General features: G+C 42.9%; 1 protein-coding gene across 1 annotated transcript in view; it reads right to left on the reverse strand.

The window, feature by feature from the left end:
* Positions 1-19,875, reverse strand: part of ptdss2 (phosphatidylserine synthase 2) — an 85,613-nt gene that overhangs the window by 33,451 nt on the left and 32,287 nt on the right. Inside the window, exons 3-4 of the mRNA XM_067993706.1 lie at positions 15,172-15,254; positions 9,513-9,580 (exon numbers count right to left, since the gene is read on the reverse strand). Coding sequence (XP_067849807.1) covers positions 9,513-9,580; positions 15,172-15,254 — 151 coding nt within the window. The remainder of the gene's footprint in view (positions 1-9,512; positions 9,581-15,171; positions 15,255-19,875) is intronic.

Consider the following 19,875-nt stretch of genomic DNA (forward strand, 5'->3'; position numbering starts at 1 on the left):
TATGGGTTCAGGTACATAGATCATTAAAGTGTCATGAACAGGTACAGAAAATAATCAATAAGGCTAATGGAATGCTGACCTTTATATCTAGAGGACTAGAGTACAAGGGGGCAGAAGTTATGCTGCAGCTATACAAAACCCTGGTTGGACTGCACCTGGAGTACTGTGAGCAGTTCTGGGCACCGCACCTTCGGAAGGGCATTTTGGCCTTGGAGGGGGTGCAGCGTAGGTTTACTAGAATGATACCCGGACTTCAAGGGTTAAGTTAAGAGGAGAGATTACACAAATTGGGGTTGTATTCTCTCGAGTTTAGAAGGTTAAGGGATGATCTGATCGAAGTTTAAGATATTAAGGGGAACAGATAGGGTGGATAGAGAGAAACTATTTCCGCTGGTTGGGGATTCTAGGAGTAGGAGCCAGAGTCTAAAAATTAGAGCCAGACCTTTCAGGAGTGAGATTAGAAAACATTTCTACACACAAAGGGTGGTAGAAGTTTGGAATTCTCTTCCGCAAACGACAATTGATGCTAGCTCAATTGCTAAATTGAAATCTGAGATAGATAGCTTTTTGGCAACCAAAGGTATTAAGGGATATGGGCCAAAGGCAGGTATATGGAGTTAGATCACAGATCAGCCATGATCTTATCAAATGGCGCAGCAGGCTCGAGGGGCTGAATGGCCTACTCCTGTTCCTATGTTACAGAGATACTCTTCGTTAAACTCTTCTACACCCTCCCCATTGCATGCCATTCATGGACACAATATTTTAATGTGGCCAAACCATGATTTGTGCAGGTTTTCATTACCTCTTTGCTTTTGTACTCTGTACCCCTATTTATGAAACCTTCATCAGCTGTAAAGCGCTTTGGTACATCTTGAGGTCATGAAAGGCACTATATAAATGCAAGTCTTTTTTTGGTGGATAGCTATGTAGCCAGAAGCATGTTTTTGCCAGTTCACTAATTCGTCTCTTTTCACTGTATTGCCATGCGGTGGAGGCAAACGGAGGGCTCCCTGTAAAGATGCTGAATCGAGACTGCAAGTTGTTTAAAGCACTACAGAGAACTGCTAAGGATCCCTGACAGCTATTGTTTTCAAAGGGATACAGATTACGAAGCACTAGAATCTAGTGCTAGCTGCTGCATTTACTCTTGCTTCTGTTTAATTTCTTGTTACATCTGATTTGTAGTTTACAGACTGAAAGATACGATCTATTATCTGGCAGTCCATCAAAGAGAATCAGAATGTGAGGCAGTTTGCACTATATTCAGTGAGTTTATCAGCAATACAGGGAATTTATTGCTCACTGCAGGTATCAGATTACTTCAAGTGCAAGGTCAAGTTTTATTTCATGGGAAGCATGCGATTGCCTGTGGAAACAATCTTTCACACTGGGCATGAGAAAAAGCACCTGAGAGAGACTGAAATGTGAAAAGGATCATGTCCCAAATGCACAACCTAACAGTAGATGGTTAATGTGTAACGATACATTAAAAAGACAGGTTAACTAGGTTAGAATAGAAGGAAGGTTGCGTGCCTTTTTGTGGCTGATTGTGTTCTTTGTCATTCTGTACCTCTGGCGCTGAGACAGAGTGTCCAGTCGAGACAAAGCATTCAAAGAGCCACGCTTGACTGAAAAGCATGGGTTGGGCACTTCTGTTGCCAGTGCTAATTAAATGATGCATGGCCAATACACGAGAGACTGGGATGATGTGGTTTGCACCATTGTGTCTTTAACAACAAGTTGCATTTATATAGCGCCTTTAACGTAGTAAATCGTCCCAAGGCGCTTCACAGGAGCGTTAGCAAACAAAATATGACACCCAGCCACATAAGGAGATATTAGGACAGGTGGCCAAAGCTTGGTTTTAAGGAGTGTCTTAAAGGAGAGGGGTGGAGGTTTAGGGAAGGAATTCCAGAGCTTAGGGCCTAGGCAGCTGAAGGCATGGCCGCCAATAGCGGAGCGATGAAAATCGGGGATGCGCATGTGGCCAGAATTGGAGGAGCGCAGAGATCTCGGAGGGTTGTAGGGCTGGAGGAGGTTACAGGCCAAGGAAGGATTTGATAACAAGGATAATTTTAAAATTGAGGCATTGCCAGACCGGGAGCCAATGTAGGTCAGCAAGCACGGGGGTGATGGGTGAAGGGGACTTGGTACGAGTTAGGATACAGGCAGAGTTTTGGATGAGCTCAAGTATATGGAGGGTGGAAGATGGGATGCCAGCCAGGAGAGCATCGGAATAGTCAGTCTAGAGGCAACAAAGGCATGGATGAGGGTTTCAGCAGTTGAGCTGAGACAGGGTGGAGACGGCGATGTTACGGAGGTAGACATTGGCGGTCTTGGTGACGAAGCGGATACGTGGTTGGAAGCTCATCTCAGGGTCAAATACGATGCCAAGGTTGCAAATGGTCTGGTTCAGCATCAGACAGTGGTCAGAGAGAGGGATGGAGTCGGTGGCTAAGGAAAGGAGTTTGTGGCAGGGACAGAAGACAATGGCTTCTGTCTTCCCAGTATTTAGTTGGATAAAATTTCTGCTCATCCAGGACAATCAGTGTGACAAATCAGAGAGAGTGGAGGGGGTAGAGGGAGGCGGTGGTGAGGTAGCACTGGGGGTCGTCAGCATACATGTGGAAGCTGACATCGTGTTTTCGGATGATGTCACTGAGGGGCAGATGTAGATGAGAAATGGGAGGGGGCCAAGGATAGATCCTTGGGGGACTCCAAAGGTAACGATGCAGGAGCTGGAAAAGAAGCCATTGTAGGTGCTTTTCTGGCCACGACTGGATCGATAAGATTGGAACCAGGTGAGGGCAGTCCCACCCAGCTGGACGACGGAGGAGAGGTGTTGGAGGAGGATAGTGTGATCAACTGTGTCAACAGGTCGAGAAGGATTAGTTTACCACAGTCACATAGGATGTCATTTGTGACTTTGATAATGGCTGTTTCAGTACCAGGGCAGGAGCGGAAACCTGATTGGAGGGATTCAAACACGGAGCTGCGGAAAAAATGGGTACAGATTTGGGAAGCGACAACACATTTAAGGACTTTTGAGAGGAAAGGGAGGTTGGAGATGGAGCATTAGTTTGCAAGGACAGAGGGGTCATGGGTGTTTTTTTTTGAGAAGTGGGGTGATGATGGCAGATTTGAAGGGGAGGGGGAGCAGTACATGAGGAGAGGGCACAGTTAACAATATCAGCTAACATGGGGGTCAGGAAACAAGTTGCGTGATCAGCAGTTTGGTGGGAATAGGGCCGAGAGAGCAGGAGGTGGGTCTCATGGACAAGATGAGCTCGGAGAGGGCATGAGAGGAGATAGGAGAGAAACTAGAAAATGATGCAAGTTCAGGGCTCGGGCAGGGGGGGGGAACAGGAAAAGTATGGCTTGGTGGGCTAGGGGAAGGGAGGGAAGCGGCAGAGGCAGCTGAACGAACGGTCTTAATCTTAGTGACAAAGAAGTTCATGACCTCCTTGCACTTTTGGAGGTGAGGGTGGAAGAGTCAGGGGAGAGGGGTTTAAGGAGACGGTTTGTAGTGAAGAAGAAGCCGAAGGCTATCCTTGCATTCCAGGATGATCCAGGAGCAGTTTTGGCAGGGGAGAGCAAGACCCAATAGTGCTTTATGTGGTCCAGCCAGATGTGGCAATGAATGGCTAAACGAGTTGTCTGCCATAAACTTTCAAGTCCACGGCCCTTGGAGTTAAGAGAGTGGAGATGTGGGCCATACTAGAGGGAACAGCTAGAGTGAGAGCGTAATGGTTTAAATGGGGACATGGACATCAAAGGCGGAGGTAAGGATGTGATTTGAGCAGAAATGTCATGGTGAATGGAGAGCCAAAGGCTAGACAGTTGGGAATTTGAAAGTGACCTTGGGTAGTTTGTTCCAGGGGTGCACACAGAAGGAAGTGGGGTTTGGAGAGGGATACAAGGAAATGATCATAGGTGGCTTTATCCGTGATTGACATGATGGGAGTAGAGGCCACATGACATGGCAAGGTCGAGAAGGTGGCCGTGAAAATGGGCGGGGGAGTTTATACGGAGGGAGAGATTAAGGGAGGACAGTGAACTCTGAGGAGAGAGAGCATGATGAGTTGAGATTAGCCAGGCATGATCAAGCAAGCTCAGGCTTCAGAGACCTTAAATATGGGACATTTCTCATTTCTTTGCTCTTATTAGAGATCTGAACTCTGTGGAATGGAAATCTGTGTCGCCCATATGCAACATCACAGTGTAATGGTCTAAGACTTTCATCGAAAGTCCTGTCGCTCATCAAACTATGCAAAAAATACATTCTGAAAAGGGTGGGCTAAGTCTTGTTTTTTGTATTGTACTCTCAATACCTTGTTATGTCTTACAGCTCTTCTAAAATCATCTCACAGGACTCTCCAAACAAGTATTTATTTAGGAATGGCCTTTGCTTATCCCACTAATGTTGATAACACTGCATATGTTCCTCTGCCCAAGTTATCATGTGGACTGTACATTTTTTTCTAGATCCAAGTTTTCTGGGGTGGGGTTCTTTGGATCCAATTGAGCTGGGTCATTTTGGGGAGAAGGTAAATGAGAGGGCGAGGGGTGAAGGTGATGACAACTTATTTCTGCAACCCTTCTCCCTGTTGCTCAAAGAATATCCATTTTGTCATTAAAGCAGAGCATCTTTAAATTTTCTTGTCAGAATGACAAGGAGATTTCAGGTGATCCTGTGACAGGCGAATAGTTCTCAAACTGGTCGGCAAGATCCATTTCTTATCTTCATGGTAAACTTCCACAACTGCCGTTTTGGATTTCAGAATGCCAATTTCACTCAGTAGCTTTTCCCTTAGGCAAGTAACGCAGTTCTTCAGCTTTATCAAGCTTCTCAATCAATGATGTTCTCTTCCTTCATCTATACACCTAACTCCATGAAGTTTTTTTTTTTAAGAACACAGATTGTCTCAAGAACTGAGTTGCTGCAGTCGGTGATATCAGTGTTGATCAATGCAGAGGTGTTAATGGTGGCAACAGAGTTCAGCTCTTGAGTTTTCTCACTCCCATTTCTTCTACGAAGCAAGCCACAAATTAAATATTTGGACAAATTGAGTTTAATTGCAGCATTCTCCCCTTTAAGTAAGCTATATATTAATATGGTAGTATGTACGAAGGAATGGCTGAGGGCTACTGAAATATTGCTCCCCCTAGTTTAACAAGACATCCCTAAATAAAACTAACAATGTTAAGCTATGTTGCCAAATCAATACATACACATCTGAGGTAGTTATGCTGAAACTGTACAGTGTGCTGGTCAGAGTACTGCTTAGTTCCAGTCACCAAGACACAAGAGAAACATCCAAGTTCCTGGAGGCAATGCAAAGAACGGCCCTGGGGCGTGATCCTTTACGCTACAGAATATTACTTATGGAATAGGCTAGGAAAACGCAGACTATCCAGCCTGAAGAGGAGAAGAATGATAGTGGACCTTATAAAGGGAAACAAGATATCAAGTATATAGAGGTATACAAGATACTATGTGCAACAGAAAAGCACTACTTTAAGTTAAACCTCAACTGCAAGACAAGGTGACACAGGTACAAACTGGTTAAAGGCAAGCTTAGGAGAGCATTTCGACAAGTAAAGTGTGATTAAATACCAGGACTGGCCTTCTGTGAAAGGTAGTAAAGGCAGAATGACTTGGGAGACAGTTGGATGCTGTGATGGGACGAGGAGAACCCTAGGGTTCTCTGGATGAATGAGCTAGATGGGGTAAATTGCCTCCCCTATTTGTACTTATCCTTGTGATCACAAGTATCCTACATTTTGAGTGCAGTGTCTTGACTCTCACAATGGAGTTTTGACAGATGTGTCAGTGGTGTCCCCCAGGGGCCGGTGTTGGGACCACTGCTCTTTTTCATATATATTAATGACCTGAACTTGGGTATACAGGGCATAATTTCAAAGTTTGCACATGACACGAGACTCGGAAATGTAGTAAACAGTAAGGAGGATAGTAACAGACTTCAGGACGACAGACAGATAGACTCGTCTAGTTAAGTGGAGGCACTGGAGAATCTGGGGTTATTCTCCTTAGATCAGCGAAGGTTATAGGGAGATTTGATAGAGTAAATAATGAGAAACTGTTTCCAATGGCACAAGGGTGAGTAACTAGAGGACACAGATTTAAGACAATTGGCAAAAGGAGACATGAGGGGAAAAAAAAAATTATGCAGCAACTTATAATCTGGAATGCACTGCCTGAAAGTGTAGTGGATGCAGATTCAGTAATAACTTTCAAAAAGGAATTGGATAAATGCTTTAAGTGGAAAAATTTGCAGGGCTATGGTGAGAGAGCAGGGACTAATTGGACAGCTCTTTCAAAGAGCCGGCACAGGCACGATGGGTCGAATGGCCTCCTTCTGCGCTGTACCATTCTTTGATTCTATGAAAATACTGAGTATAAGTTTAAGATATTACAAATGCAGCAGCACTGGAAAGGGTTGGGGTGGGGGGGGGGGTGGTGGTTGTGGGCAGAGTAGAGAAAAAGATGAAGGCAGCAGCATTTACCAATTTGTTCATATCCATGCAGACTGCTCAGACATTACACATGCAGCTGTGATGAAGACCACACCTGTGTCTCTGATGCACCACAAACACAGCAGCTGAAAAATACTAAATTTTGCAGCTGACCCAAGGCTGTTGTCCCAGTTTTCTTCCATTCTGTCCTGAAGGCACTGACTCATGCTGGATGTGCTTCTGAATCAATCCAGGACAAAGCACCACACCACACCCCCACCCCCCAAAGTGGATCTCAATTAATCAAGTGTCAATTCGGAGGAACGACTCAGAAGTTATTAGTAGCAGAAAAAAGGAGCCTGGTTTATCCCCAATCTACCCTCAATACTATCAATGGGATCAAAATGTTGCTACACCAAATAATTCTCATGCTATATAGTCGGGTCGTGGATCAGGCTTTGGGATTCACCATTACATTAATACTCAAGCTGCAATCAGCAGCAATTTTTGATTCCGAATTGATTTACAGACTCTGGTTAATCAGGTTTTATTAACAGAATTTACTTGGTAAACAATTACTTATTTAACTTAACAGTTGAAACTGGAAAACATTTCTAGAATTTTATACTCCTCTCTGGAAAGATCTGGACCTTTATCTCCTGGTAGAAAGGCCAATCCAGCCATCAGTTCCTGCCCAGTAAACTGAGGAGCCAGGGCTCTGCAATACCATGCTGTAATCAATTGGTCAAATCAACATGAATCATAAGGTTATCCCTCACTACAATGCACTATTCATTTGGCTTCTAAATAACCAACTCAACCTTAGGGCAGATTGTGCTCAATTAGTTTTGATAGCAAACTGCAAAAGTTGGAGATATCAGTGAATGATGAACAAAAGTACTGATCATATGAAAAAGGATAAAGGATGCACCGGCAAAGTGGATAAAGCTTTACAAAGCACTCTATTTGAATTAATACTCACAGTGAAGAATGGTGGCAGTGGGAATACAACACTTGTCTCCTTTCCAGTATCCAATGTCAAGCACTCTCAGGTCAGATGCAGCACAAAGTACCAGATATAAAATGACAGGGGACTACAATACATTTAAATACCAATAAGTACTCCACTAAACCGAGCTAAAACACAGAAATATCATCTTCAGACTTTTAACACTGCCTATATAGATTATACATTAGTTGTAGATTAGTGGCTATGTCCGTAACCAGTTTTTTAGCCCTACTTTGAGGAGGCTTCTACCATGAAGCAGAATTTGAAATAATCCAAGTCACCCAGGATAGTTCCGATTAGGGTTGTGAACTCACTGCTTACAAATTGGCTGAACATGTTCTAATCAGTGCAGGACAAACATGAAAACGTTTTGGACTATCCCATTCTCTGGGTTAACACTCGCGCGCGGGTCCTGGGAGATCAGACGTATGACCATTCGTTTACACCGAGACTGAATCTGTAACTTGAACTCTGCATTTAAATATATTGATGAATTTAACAGCACTAGTCAGTTTGCACTAGAGCTGCACAGATTTTAAAAATTTATAAACATCTCTAATATATGGATACACTATGAAGATGCTTGCATATGCAATGTTGTGCTTGAACAAATATGGCAGATGGCAATCGTGATTTGGAGAGGGAGAAATTACAATTACAATAAAGTTTTCTACAAAACATATCCATGGTATCTCGAGTATAACTGAAGAATCTTTAATTTCAGTTTAAATATTTCACACAAGAGCTGCTGCTAATTTCAAAATATGGCTCATCAGACTGGGCTTCCATAGAAATGCAGTCAATATTCTTATTGAAGGTCAGATTCTGATCTTGGTAAAAATTCTATGGAATTGAATGTTGAATCACTAAAGTAATTATAGAGCAACAGCTACTCAAATTTAAGATTTAGAAGCCCCATATTCTAACATGACACACACCGAGCCAGGGGCAGCGAGAGCCCGCCCGCGCCCGAGCCAGGGGCAGCGAGAGCCCGCCCGCGCCCGAGCCAGGGGCAGCGAGAGCCCGCCCGCGCCCGAGCCAGGGGCAGCGAGAGCCCGCCCGCGCCCGAGCCAGGGGCAGCGAGAGCCCGCCCGCGCCCGAGCCAGGGGCAGCGAGAGCCCGCCCGCGCCCGAGCCAGGGGCAGCGAGAGCCCGCCCGCGCCCGAGCCAGGGGCAGCGAGAGCCCGCCCGCGCCCGAGCCAGGGGCAGCGAGAGCCCGCCCGCGCCCGAGCCAGGGGCAGCGAGAGCCCGCCCGCGCCCGAGCCAGGGGCAGCGAGAGCCCGCCCGCGCCCGAGCCAGGGGCAGCGAGAGCCCGCCCGCGCCCGAGCCAGGGGCAGCGAGAGCCCGCCCGCGCCCGAGCCAGGGGCAGCGAGAGCCCGCCCGCGCCCGAGCCAGGGGCAGCGAGTGCCCGCCCGCGCCCGAGCCAGGGGCAGCGAGAGCCCGCCCGCGCCCGAGCCAGGGGCAGCGAGAAAAAGAAAAAGTGTTACAAAAACTTTAACTGACACTAGAAAATCACTACATACAAAATGTGGAATTCAAAACCAGAACAAAGATTTTTTTTAAAAGTACAAATTCTAACTTAGCCAAATGTTATAATGCGTATTCAACTACAGACTCGACTACAGTACCAGCCAACTTAGGGGCATTTTGGTATTTAATAAATGATTAAGTAGAGTTGTTGAAGTCATGTCAAAAATACATCTGCATTTGCAAAATTCAGCAGCCAGATTGGTTGTGGTGTTCAGAAATGTGAGTGCAGTCCAGTCAGCATTTCTTTCAAAGTAACACTTGGATTTCACAGCACAGCACAAACAATGTTAATGTCAACAGGGACAATGAGCCCCTACAAAAAACACACAATAGGGAGCTTAACTAGAGATACTATCAACACCAGTGTTTACTATGGCTGGGGAGAGCAGAGCTGCACTGGTATAAATCTCCTGCACACATATATAAGTCCTGAAGCAGTTTTATGCGGAATGCTTAAAGACATTTGAGTGAAGAACTGAGGACTATTCTCTTACCTGAAAAAGTATAAAGATGAGGAACAGTTCGTACACAACACTGACGCATAACCAGAATCTCCAGTATGCTGCAAGAAAGAATATCCAATTACAGAATATTTAAAAATAATTAATTTAACCGATGACTTCAATTCAGAAAGACACACCACTTTGCCTGTGAACTGGTTGGCAACCAACTGTAAACTGTGATCAAACCAAACCAGAGCAGCCACAGCCCTCCTCCATATCATAGAATTATGAATAACCGAAACGCTGTCCCTGTCCTCCACAGAGGTGAAATATTCCCCCTCCCTGTTTTAAAAAATCTTTTGGAGAAGCTTGGTGAGTAGTATATTGATGCACCAATACAGTGGGTGATAAAATATGGCTTTATATACATGATTCCAAGGTCTCAATACATTACGGGGAGATAGAGTGGATATGAGGCCCAGGGGAGGAAATGTAATAGCTTTTTCCAAAAGAAAATGACACAGCAGGGGTATTCAACCTAAGCCCTGGTAATATGGCTCTACAAGCCAGACAACTAAACCCTACATATATTTATATTATCCTGAGAGTCTAGTAGTTTGAAATGGATGTGTGTTTTCAGCACTGTTGCTTCATTGTTGGATAAATCTTCAATCAGAACCCACGATCTATTAGTATCAGCACCTTTAAACATGTACAAATTAACAGCAACATGGGTTAGAAACATTATATGCGGTCCCCAAGGCTGTGTGGTTTGCATCCAAGCAGCCCATGAAGACAGAACACGGTCAGCCTGAGTTAGAAGCTTTCACGATGGCTCGGAGGTAAAGTCTAAGGCCTCTAGCTCAATCCCTGATGTATGCCGTTAGCTGATCTTAGCATAGGCACTACAACTGGCTGCAGGATCTTGGGATATCGGAAAGAAGAGATGAGGGGAAAGAAAAGAGAAGGGAAAAAAAGGTCAGTTCCCACTCGCTGTATAGCAACTTCTACTGAAAGTAAACATGGGTGTGGACAGGTTGGATTTAGCTGTGACATCCACCACAGTCAGACACTCTGTCACATCACAGGAAGTACTGTACAACATCCAAATGCCCCTAATTTCATCCTGCCCCCACAAGGCTAAACCGAGAAGAGAAAAGTGATGCGTTGTCAAGATGGATTTATGCATCATTTAAAAGAAACTCCTCTGTGTTTATATGGAGAGCACTGCACAAGAGGCAAGTGATGACATCATCTTTCAGGTTGTGAAATTTAAGTAAATTACATCAAATCTGTTACAAACTGTACCTCTCTAAACCAACTGTTTAATGAGATTGTAAAGTGCGAGTATTGGTCTTTTTGAAACTGAAATGCGGAAGAAGCAGAGGGTGTGCTTGCTGATCTACATTGGCTCCCAGTCCGGCAACTCTTTGAATTTAAAATTCTCATCCTGGTGCTCAAATCCCACCATAGCCTCACCCCTCCCCATCACTGTAACCTCCTCCAGTTCTACAACCTTTCGAGATCTCTGTGCTCCTCCAATTCTGATTCCTTGCACATTCCCAATTTACTTCACCCCACCATTGGCGACCTCGCCTTCAGCTGCCTAGGCCCTAAGTTCCAGAATTCTCTCTCTCCCTATAATCACTGCTTAAAACCTATTTCTTTTGCTTTTGGTCACCTGTCCTAATATCTCTTAGTGGCTCGGTTTCAAATTTTGTTTGATAACACTCCTGTGAAGCGCCTTGGGATGTTTTACAACATTAAAGGCGCTATATAAATGCAAGTTGCTTTTGCTGTTGTTGAAAAGACATGCACGGAGCCAGGCCACACCCCTTCCCCCTTCCAATGTGTGCATCAGCTGTAGTCAAGTGCAATCCAATTTTTCTTCATGTTTCCTTACAGGAATGATGGACACTTCCAGTTGCCAATGGTCTGTACTCATACAGCAGCAATCTATAATTTAATAGTGCATATTTACACAGTGTGGCAACTGTGCAGTAACCATTCCAGAAAGAGCTTTAAAGATTTCCCTATCTCTCATTTAATCTAATCAATGAGAAGACTGTTGTCACTCCTTGCCTCTGCACAAGACAAATGGAACCTATGAACTAGCCTTGTTTTTAAAAATAAATCCAAGAAATGTTTCTGAAATGTGCATTTTCTTTTGAAAATCAGCAATTCAGTTAAAATGTGAGAACAAGAGCAAGTCTCTCTGTAGAAAACACAGATAAACCTTGTCTTGGCTTGAATCTCATCTATCGATTAAAGTCTCATCTGTTTAAGCTTATTAAAGCCATGGCTACTTCAGCAAGATCTCATGCTTTGTAGCAATATGCTTTGACTTGAAATGCTTTTAATGCATACATAAACTGTGAATTAAAGTAGAATGCTTCACCAAATTATTTATATATGGAAATTAGTCATGGTAATTATGGCATTATTCATCATGTGACCTGCAAATGGGCTTTTAACTTTTGTACAGCAGAATCAACACTGGGTGCCATTCAAAACAAAGCTGATTGGTAAACTCTGCATTTCTGGAGGCCATTACATTATGTGCATTACTCACAGTGTGTGAGTAGGATGCTATCGCGACTATAATAGACCACTTTTACAATTAACAAACTATTACTGTGCACCATCAGGACATGGCAGAAAGTAGAGGTCAGAGAGGGAGGAGGGGTAATTGAGAAAGTCAGAGGGAGAGCCACCAAGGCATCTATTAGTGACTGATGAATCTGTTGATGCCGAGTCCACATCTGAAACGTTAACTTGTCTGCTCTCTCAATAGATGCTGACTGACCGCCTAGCTGTGTGTTTCCAGCATTTCCTGTTTTTGTTTCAGATTTCCAGTATCTGCGTTTGTTTTACTTTTTGTTCATCTATAAATCACTACCATTTGCAAAGTCCTGGGAAGAGATCATGTGCTCATCCTTTTGACCCCTAGAAACATTACGGTTTTGTTTTATTAAAAAAATGGAACAAGTTTAATGATGGGCCGAGTTATAACAATAATTTTAGATATGTTTTAACCAATCATTATTTTCACGTCCTACCGAGGGACTGCATGCATTCTCAGCTCTAACGAACTGAATTCTCATTAAAGCTTCCACAACTAGGTGTCGGCAAAACTGCAGTGTATAATTGTGTGTCTGCAACAAGAGACTGACTTATTTTTAGCAATGCACCAACAAAGTACTTTGCACTGGTTCTCATAAAATTCAGAGTGAAATAATTATCATTGCTTCTATGGGTAGTAATGGAAAGTAATAAGGATCAAGTGCATCTACAACAGAACTGAGTGTGGTGAGTAATGGCACTGATGGTCATAACGAAGTGTATGCAATCAATATCACAAAGATTCTGGAAAACAAATACATTCCCTCTCTGTGGCTACCACTTATACATTCCAAATACTCTGACTGAGTGGACCAGTACCAACAGGGAGGCTGTCCCTGTGGATCCCATTATGTTTTAGCCTAGTCACCAAAGCTTGTTTTGCATAACCAGTTTAATTTTAAAACTCTACTCTTGTTGGATCAGTCTTCTCTGCCTCTCACTCTCCTTAAAAAAAACTCTCGATTCCAACCGTTCTAATCCCATTCATTCCTTTCCCATTAAAAATATTCCTGCACTCATTCTCCATTTCTCAACTGAATTCCTAAGATCTGAAGACTTTGGCTGAAATGGTGCAACGGCTACTTCTGCTCCTGTCACTATTACAGTGCAGCAAAGTCCACAAAGACCTGTCTACAATGACCAACTAGCAATGGTTCAAATACATTTGATAATTTAGACTTCAACCTGCATTAAAGGAAAAGTGTCTGTACAACCACCTGTCAACTTTAAAAGGAGATTGTTGCAGACCTGTTTCACCAAAATTGTTTAGAGATTCTAGATTTTTCTTCCTGGCTTACAAAGGATAGATTACAACAATTACTTTCCGTCATCAACAATAAATCACCTATTGTGAAATATTAGATCACCCTCACTTTTGTATTTTCTAACTTTCCCCTGAAGTAGCTTCTGCACCATTGCCACACTATCTATTCAATGTGCTGATCACTGTTACTCATTAAAAAAAAATAGGACTTGTACTTATTAAAACTCAATGCAGTTGGGAGAGGGGATTGCATTGGGCAACACTTGTAGCTAAAACTCTAGTACAACAGTTTGCGATGTGACTGGCATCTTTTGTAGCTCTTAAATTAGAACAGAGGTGGTTCTGTGTAACTACTGTATCCTCCAGGATGGAAACTGAGCACAAACGTATCCCAAATTACTATAAAAACCACATATACAGCAGTTGTTGCAGATTGTGAAGCACTTTGGGGGACACACACACACATAATTAATCTTCACCCCGTTGTTGTATTAGATGTTTTAAACAGGGCAATGAGGAAACTCCTGCATCGAAATTGGTCTGTGATTGATGGTTACTGGATTACTCTGGTGAACGATTGAAATTGTAATAGATTATATTGTTTTTACTTTTTACTGAAACTTGTTATCTGGCCAGGAATAGGTTTCATGGTTATTAGTATAAGGACAGATAGAGATGTTTGAATGGTGCATTTAATCACAATGATTCCTGAGCTGCTGGGACCATGGAGCCATCATGTCAAGGAAAGCACCTGATCATGGAGGTAAGGATAGCTCTTCTCGAGTCTAGTGCGAATTTATCTTGGCGACAAAAAGAAACTTTACAAAACCTCTCAGTTTGGGGTCAGTTTCCATTCGTTAGGATATTAAGTGGATTTGGTGGAGCCCATGATGGAGTGAACTGCACGTGGTCAGCAATTCAAAATGGGTTTGGTAGGCTGAATGGTCTTTTCCCAATCCATACTTTATGTTCTAATCTGCCTAATTATGCTCAAACCCTCACAATGGTGATTCACATCCATAACTCTTACCCTGACAAGTTCCCTTTTAAAAGTACAGCATCTAAATCAGACAACTAAACATTTGGTTCCAATTATTTGACTGGAAATTCAAATTTGTACTGTCTAACAAGACATCCTGTTTTTCATTATTGGCTGCCAGTTAAACTGTTACTGGGTATAAACACTAGTCTGTAACCCATTACTTTACTACAAAGCTTAACCAAGCCTTTCGATGGTGGAGGAATTCATCTCATTATGAAGGCCACCTAACACGCTAGAAATGCTAAACAAAATTCTTGCTCTAGTTATACCTAAATATAATATGCATGCCAGTAATTCCACTGGGCCTGTTAAGAGGATTGGCTTCTTCTGAAGTGAGCCCTGTAGACTGTACGAGTATGAACACTTAAATACTTGTACATCTCTGTGAAATAATGGATAGGGCAAATGATTTGGCACATCCTGCAAATGTCTGCACTTAATGCAACTTGCTGCCTCACTACTGCAATTTTGCATGAGGTAGTGTAAATACTATTTTCTGAGTTGACCTGAGTGGTACCAAATCACTTCCGCTACAATGGAATCTATGAGTAAATTGATACAGAACTGTAGTGCAATACAGGGTACTAAACTAAGCAGTCACTGACTGAAGCAATAGTCCTGTCACACGGTCCCCCCCAACTGATTTCTGGGCTGTGGGATAGAGTGCATTGCACAAGTTAATTGCCTCGAATATTCTTTACACTTGGAGAACATTGTTTTAAAATAGGAGACAGTGTTTGAGAGAGGACTAACAGAGCCATAATGAAATCAAAGTACTGTACCTGGGTGAGGTCTGGAAAATGGCCCATCTTTTGCTTGAGTGACTCCAAAACATAAGAACACGAGAATGCTGGCAACAATCCCTCTGAAAATCAAACAGTAAGATGAGAAACATCTCATGTTCAAGGTGGCTGGTCATATTTCAAGCCTCTGCTCAGGCACTTCAAACATTTTTTCAACCATTCAAGATTCATAAGTCAAAAATATAAAAGGGAAAATATATGTTCAAAGGCCCCCCCTTTTCATAAAAGTTACTCATCAAACAAAATTCTCAAGCTTTAAAAAAAAAGTATTAACATTCCTGCTGCCAGATACGAGTAGCATCTCCCTCACTTCTAGGTCAGCCTGGCGATGTCAAGTAAAGTGAGTGTCCCTATACATACAGAAGTGGTTCCAATGTAAGCAGCGAGTGCATGACATGAAACTAGTTTGAGGACTACTCCAAAACCACCAGATACCTCGCTGGTAAATTTGGATTCCTAGCCTGTAGTGTAGTTTCCCAGGGTGAAGCAGCTCCAGAGTGTTCCTCAGTCCAGTATGAAGTCCCCTGTTTCCCTTCCCTCCACCACCGCTGTTTGCAATAGAGCTGCTCCAGGACATTCCCAAAACTAACATCACCAAAGCAGCTAGCGGAGAAAGATAAACTACTCGAGTGTCTCCATGACAATCAGAAAATTGGTACTTTTTAAATATATTAATCTCAATTATAAATATATATAGCACTTCAAACAAACATCAGCCTTCCCTTCTCCTTTAAACATTACGCTAAGATCTGAGCCAGGTTTTTCCACCTAGTGTCCATATATAAAATGATATCCCACTTGTAGGCGACCGTGACCCACGCAAGTTTTCTGTGTACCAAATTCCTTTGCAATCATCTCTAGCCTGATCTGTAGCATGGAAAGGGCTCTGTTCCACTTCAGCACAATGTGTAAGCAGTAGAATTCTGGAAAGCATCCAACGCCCATTTCTATCCACATGGCCACTCTGGCAAGGCATGTCTGATGATTTTAAAATCTGCAGCTACTGTTCAGACAGACTATAGTACATCACCACAATCGTCCCACGTTTACAATTAAAGCAGGATTTTATATTCTAGACAATTTAAAACCCATTTTTTATTCTTTGATCCAGACCTTTAACAATGCTTTCTGTTCAAGTTGAGACTTTTGCAATGAAATGTCAGTTTTGTTTGATGCGTATAATAGGTAACATCACCGCTGGACTATTCCAAGTGTGAAACTGAAATATGACTCACACGTGAATTAACAACTTGCAAGTGTGCAGCTGAGCGAACTAGAGTCAACATGGAATCGCCCATCTGATTGGGACAGCTCCACAAACGAGGTGCCAAAACAATTCTTGCAAATGTCCCTAACATCCCAATGTTTACTCCTTTCCTCCTCCTCCCTTCCCCTATACACACACATCCACCATCTCTGCTACTTTCGCTTACACATAAATATTAAATGAAAAATTGACAAAAATCGCTACTTGTGTACTATTGTACAATTTTGCACATTTTACTTTTCATTAAATTAAGTGTCAGAAGCACTTTAATATTTACTTGTCAGCTGGAGAGCTGAAGCACAGAGCACATCGCAAACCGCGAAGAGTGGATCGTGAACAGAGTGGGAACTTGAGAATTTGGTAAGAGTGGGAATTAGGTGCTAATTTTTTTTTAAAAAAGCAAAAAAAACCAGAACAGACTAAAGTAATTATAAATAAATAAATAGGTTGTGTGTTTGGACTACAGTATGTGGGAGTTTGCGGACAGTGAGAATGTCCCAAGCGAACACATCTGCAGTAGATGTCTCCTGCTCAAATCTCTCAAGCTCAGTCATTGAGCTGGAGTGCGAGTTGCAGACACTCCGACACATAATGAAGGGAGAGGAATATCTGGACAGTTGGTTCCAGACCTTGGTCACCCCTCGTAAAGAGGTACAGGATCAGAACAGGGTTGGTGTGGCTGATAGTGTGCAGAGTAAGGGGATCCAGGTGTGATAGAGATGCGCAGAAACTAATCCTATCCAACACGTATGATGTGCTTGCTACCTGTGAGGATAAGGATAAAGACTGTCAGAAGGACAGCTAGAATGCTGACCATGGCACCTTGGAGCAGGAGGCTGTCCAAAAGGAGGAGGAGAAGCGTGACGTGGTAGTTGTAGAGGATTCAATAATTGGGGGACAGACAGCATCCTTTGTAAGCAAGATCGAGAGTCCCACATGGTATGTTGCCCACCTGGTGCCAGGGTGAGGGAAATCTCGAACCGGCTTCAAAGGATATTGGAGACGGAGGGGGAGGATCCAGACATTGTAGTCTATGTTGGGACCAACAGCATAGGAAAGGGCAGGCTAAAGGTCCTGTTCAGAGTACCAGGAGCTAGGAGCTAAATTTAAAAAAGAGGACCTCAAGGGTTATAATCTCTGGATTATTATCCAAGCCATGTGCAAATTGGTGTAGGAATAAGCAGATTAGGGAGGTGAACATGTGGCTGAAGGAGTGGTATGGGAAAGAGGGGATCCATTTCATGGGATACTGGCACCAGTACTGGGACAGGAAGGAACTGTACCATTGGGATGGGTGCCACCTGAACCAGGGTCTTAGCAGAAAGGATAAATAGGGCGGTCACAAGGACTTTGACGTAGTAAATGGGGGGGGGGGGGGGAAAGATGCGCTCAGGTGGAAAAGGTAGTATAAATAATAATTCTAAAACAAACGAAAAGGGAGAAAGTAGAGTAACAGTCGGAAATTATGCTCTAGGCACTACTGGTAAACAGAAAACTAAAGGATGTAAAGTAATTAAATCAGGAGAGAGAAATAAGAAATGTGCGAGAAAAACAAGTCTAGAGCAGGACAGGTTAGGGTACGTGTCCCAAATAAGTGTTCCTTATACTCTGTGCGTTTGTATAAAGAACAAACTGAATGAATTGCAGGCGCAAATTCAACTTAGAGGGAACGACATAGTAGCTATTACTGCGACATGGCTGCAAGATGGTCAGGACTGGGAACTGAATATATCAGGTTATAAGGTCTATAGGAGGGATAGGGAAACTAGTAGGGGGGAGGAGTAGCCTTAGTGATTAAGGATGAAATTACTTCAATGATCAGAGAGGATATAACAAGAGGTAAGCAGGCAGTGGAGACTTTATGGGTGGAATTATGAAATAGAAAAGGACTTAAGACTGTAGCGGGAGTTGTGTATAGGCTCCCTGGTAGCAGCTGTGAAGTGGCAGAATGTATAAACGCGGAGATTAGACGAGCATGTAGCAACGTCAGAGTGGGTTTAATGGGGGAATTTAAACTTTCATATAGATTGGGATAAGCAGACGAGGTCATGTCAGAAAGGTAACAAATTTCTTGTGTGTTCAGGACAGCCTTCTGCAACAATATGTCCTAGAACCAACAAGGGGGCAGGCCACATTAGATTTAATAGTGAGTAACGAGCCAGACTTAGTTAACAGCCTAACGGTGCGTGAACATTTATCATAATATGATCGAGTTTAACGTTGTGTTTGAAAGGGAGAAACCTGTAATAGATACTAAGATTTTAAATTTAAATAAGGCTGACTTCAACAGGATGAGACAGAGACTGTCCACAGTAAACTGAGCAAATCTATTAAAGGGTAAAACAACAGATGATCAGTGGGAGGTGTTCAAAAAAGAACTTAACATGATACAGAACCAGTTTATACCCCAAAGGGGCAAGAGCTCTACTTGCCAAAAAACAGCCATGGATGACAAAAGAGGTAAGGGGCAACATAAAACTAAAAGAAAAAGCATATAAAAATGCAAAAGAATAGGACAGGTCCTGGCGACTGGGAGAGATACAAAGAACAGCAAAGGGTGACAAAACAGGTAAGAGCTACAAAAAGGGACTATGAAAAGAAACAGTGGAGGTCCAAAGAGACTTAGAGGTTCATGTACATAGATCTTTAAAATGTCATGGACAAGTACAGAAAATAATCAAAAAGGCTAATGGAATGCTGGCCTTTATATCTAGAGGACTAGAATACAAGGGGGTAGAAGTTATGCTACAGCTATACAAATCCCTGGTTAGATCACACCTGGAGTACTGTGTTCAGTTCTGGGCACCGCACCTTACGAAGGATATATTGGCCTTGGAGGGAGCGCAGTGTAGATTTACTAGAATGATACCTAGACTCCAACGGTTAAATTACAAGGAGAGATTACACCAACTAGGGTTGTATTCCCTGGAATTTAGAAGATTAAGGGGAGATTTGATCGAAGGTTTCAAAATATTAAGGGGAACTGATAGGGTAGATAGAGAGAAACTATTTCTGCTGGTTGGGGAATCTAGGATTAGGGGACATAGCCTAAAAATTAGAGCCAGGACTTTCAGGAGTGAAGTTAGGAAACACTTCTACACGCAAAGGGTGGTAGAAGTTTGGAACTTTCTTCCGCAAACAGCAGATGATGCTAGCTTATTTGTTAATTTTAAATCTAAGACTGATACATTTTTGTTAACAAAAGATATTTAGGGATATGGGGCTAAGGCGGGTATATGGAGTTAGGTCACAAATCAGCCATGATCTCATTGAATGGCAGAACAGGCTCGAGGGGCTAAATGACCTACTCCTGTTCCTATGTTCCTAACCTCAACAGAGAGGGTAGGTGGAGACAGGGGGAAAATGGTGAAATAAACCAAGAGAAGTGAAAGAGAGGTGGGAGAATCAACAGGAGA

The sequence above is a fragment of the Heptranchias perlo genome, chromosome 12 (genome assembly GCF_035084215.1).
Source record: "Heptranchias perlo isolate sHepPer1 chromosome 12, sHepPer1.hap1, whole genome shotgun sequence".
NCBI lineage: Eukaryota > Metazoa > Chordata > Chondrichthyes > Hexanchiformes > Hexanchidae > Heptranchias > Heptranchias perlo.